Source organism: Corylus avellana, chromosome ca1 (assembly GCF_901000735.1).
Source record: "Corylus avellana chromosome ca1, CavTom2PMs-1.0".
NCBI lineage: Eukaryota > Viridiplantae > Streptophyta > Magnoliopsida > Fagales > Betulaceae > Corylus > Corylus avellana.
Genome location: NC_081541.1, coordinates 48,415,917 through 48,419,488, shown reverse-complemented (window position 1 = coordinate 48,419,488; position 3,572 = coordinate 48,415,917). Strand labels below are relative to the sequence as shown.

General features: G+C 30.9%; 1 protein-coding gene across 1 annotated transcript in view; it reads right to left on the bottom strand.

Annotated features, from left to right (window-relative positions):
• Positions 1-2,428: 2,428 nt before the first annotated feature.
• The window catches only part of LOC132174024 (rust resistance kinase Lr10-like), a 24,470-nt gene continuing 23,326 nt past the window's right edge, over positions 2,429-3,572 (bottom strand). The window contains exon 2 of the mRNA XM_059585740.1: positions 2,429-3,566. Coding sequence (XP_059441723.1) covers positions 2,565-3,566 — 1,002 coding nt within the window. The 3' untranslated portion in view covers positions 2,429-2,564. The remainder of the gene's footprint in view (positions 3,567-3,572) is intronic.

Here is a 3,572-nt window from a genome sequence, read left to right as displayed (position 1 = left end):
TATTTTGCATGACTTATATGATATTCTTTTTATAATAAACATTCTCTTGTATAATTTGTATTGATTATTTGGTTTTATAATTTTTGTTTTTTCTACCATCGAGTAAATTTATTAGCTTTCATTTTTTTTTTTAATTAATTTGAGTACATTTTATACAACTCATTTGTAAAAAATAAAATAAATTAAAAAAAAAAAAACTGGATAAAAATAAGAAATACAGTGGCAATTTACCCAAAATAAGTGGCATTTATGAAAACGTAAATATTTCTGTAAAATAATGGTGTTTTTTTTTAAAAAAAAAAAACAAAATTTAATAATAAAATTTTACATCTCTGGTAGATAAATGGATAAAAGATATAATTTTTTTTTTTTTTTTTTACCGAAAATGTAAAGAAAGATGTGACTAGGAATACAACACGTAAAGGAAAGACTATAGCAAGCAACTGGAAGACATTTAAGTTAAAGACACAATCTACTGAGTTCTTTTTGATTTTGTCTCTAGTTTACTAATTTTATGTTATTATTTTCTAAAAACATATAATTTTCCTACAATGTCATTATTTTTTAAGGGAGTGAAACGGTACTGCAGCAAATTTGATTGATATGAGAAAAAAAATAAGAATATTTTGTATAAAAAAGTAAAATAATTTGTTTCGTAGTGATTTTTTTATTTAAATAATAATAAAAAATGATTGATGCGATATAAAAAAATAAGCATGTTAGAATTGATTTTGAAAAAGAAAATTTTAGATTTTTAGATTCGATCAGGTTTAGCCCTTATCTAACAAAATCTAGTTGACTAGTTGACTAGAGGATGGCTCCTAAAGTGTGACATTTCTTGACGTTATTATGTATCTTTTTTTCTTAGCTGCTTCTTTTCTTTGTTTCTTAGTCCTCCTTTTTCTCTTATGGTATGGAAATTTCACATGATACAAAAGAGTCCAATCCTAAAACACGCTTTCTGCCTTTGAAATGTCAACAACTTATTAGTTGTATTGGTGTGACAAGTCTCATGACTTGTTAGTTGAAATCTCTTTTTCTTAGTGGATCATAAAGTACAAAGCGATATTTCTTTGGATGGTGTGAAAACTCCACAATCCAAAGAGTGATTGATGGGTTAAGTGAGTGAAGAAAAGTTTGGGGTGTCTTCCCATGCCATTAACGTGGTGTCCTTTGCTTGTGTGGCGTGAGTGGTCGGACATTAACCCACAAAAATCTATTTATCAACAGCGCCTTTAAATGGGTCTGACACTAATCATAATTCTGTCTGAAATTTCCAAAAATTTACCATTTCAGCATCCTATCTCACATGGAGACATTCTTGTTTGGCTTCCTGCAAATTGTCATGTTCTAGTGTTTATAATTCATCAAATGGTATAAATTATTATACTTTGTTGTTTCAATGGTCTCAAAAATGTTTGTTTATACTTTTTTGGAAGGCATTTTTTTTTAATGTGGTTTTTTTTTTTGGAAAATGTGATATAAAGTGATATTTCTTTGTATGGTATGAAAATTTCACGTGATACAAAAAGTCTAGTTAAAGTTTCATCTATCATTATAGTCATCAATATAGATTATCATGTAAGGATTCGTTCTATTGTAAGTGGCTAATTTTATTATAGATATTTTTGTATACAAAAAGATCATAGTAGAAAATGTGTGGATACTTCAGGAGGTAAAGTGTATTTTTTCTTAATTTTAAAGTTTACCCAATTTTAATTTTAATTTTAATGCTCCAATACTTCATTTAATGCCGATCGTCGAACGCCCTTAGTTTTAATATTCACTGCATCAGTTGGTTCATTAGTTTTAAACCAACGATTCATTAAGGCTTACCCAACTTTATTTGGTTCGTGGCTCATTATTGTGCAAATCAAACAATTCATAATAGTTAAAACGTGAAATCAGTTAATTTCAACTGTATTTAAAATCTCTTAAAACGAGAAATCAATCTACAATAATATTGCAGTTAAAGTAATTTGTTTAAAATTTATAAAAAAATAATATTTAATTAAAAATTAAAAAATATAGAAAGAGTTTGATATTTGGTACATTCTAAAGATGGGATCCGAATCCTTTCCAGTCTACAATGGACTAGAAAATATCCAATTTACGGTTATGATTTCTTTAAAGAAATCTTAGGAGCACAAATAAGACACGTGTCCTAATAATAAAAATAATAATAATTTAAGGATAAAAAAATAATAATAATTAAATAATTTAAAAAAAAAAAAATGGATAGGAGTTGGCTTGAGCCACCCCCAATTGCCAGCCAGGGGGATCGGCCACCCCCAACGACCAACCCATTATTTTTATTTTTTTCGTTTGGCCCTTGGGAGTGGTACGGTCACCCCCAAGGGCCATGGGGTGGCCAAAGACACTGACAATTGAAACAGGCAAAAAAGCAGCTAAAAGAACAAAATAGGAAAAAGAAAACAAATATAGCGCACACTTTTTTTATAATCCTCGAATTGGTTATACATTGACTAAAAGGTTAATAAGTTATAAGACTACAATATTAATGCAACTTATAAAGTTATTACATATGCCAAGTTCACATACAATTATTCTAATTCTGGAATGACCTCCAACTCAAGATTTAGACGTTTCGTAGGAATATTTGCATTAGTTTTTATGGAGCATGCAGAGGCAAATGGATTAGGAGGCATAATTAATTTATCTTCTTCTCCTTCCAACATTTGAACCACATTTTTCATGCAAGGACGATCCACTGGGTGCCATTGGATGCACCAGATTCCTACGATTGCAAGTTTCTTTGCAATTTTAGAATCTCCATCATCTTCAACATAGATTCGTATGTCTTCCTTTTGTTCTAAGAGATTGTAGATCCATTCTGGAAAGTAGACTTTGCTAGTGTTCTCAACTGTAACATCAACATTTTTCCTCCCTCCAACTATTTCAAGTAACAACATTCCAAAGCTATAAACATCTGCTTTTGAAGACACATTTCCAAAATTTCTAGAGAACACTTCAGGTGCAATGTAGCCTATAGTCCCTCTAGCTGTGGTCATGGAAACTGCACTTTGATCCTTCGAACACAATTTGGCAAGACCAAAATCAGAAATTTTTGGATTGAAGTCTTGGTCTAGCAAAACATTACCAGGTTTGATATCAAAATGGAGGATTCGTTGGTTGCACCCTTGGTGAAGATATTCAATTCCTTTTGCTACGCCAATAGTAATATCTTGCAACTTATCCCAATTAAGGATACGGTTCTTGGTGGCTGTTGAAGATATGTACTTCTCTAGAGAATCATTTGGTAAGAACTCACAAACTAGAGCACGTCTAAATCCATCAGCGCAAAACCCAACCAAGCGAACCACGTTAACATGATGGATCGTACCCATTGTTCCTACTTCATTTATGAATTCTTCCCCATTTCCCATAGAGGAGTTAAGGATCTTCACTGCAACATGAATTTCATTGGAAAGCTTTCCTTTGAATACTGTTCCATATGCTCCTTCGCCTAACTTCTCATTAAATTGATTTGTAATCCTTTTAATATCGGCGTATGAGTATCTTGTAGGTCTGAAATTTATGTAATCCTCCAA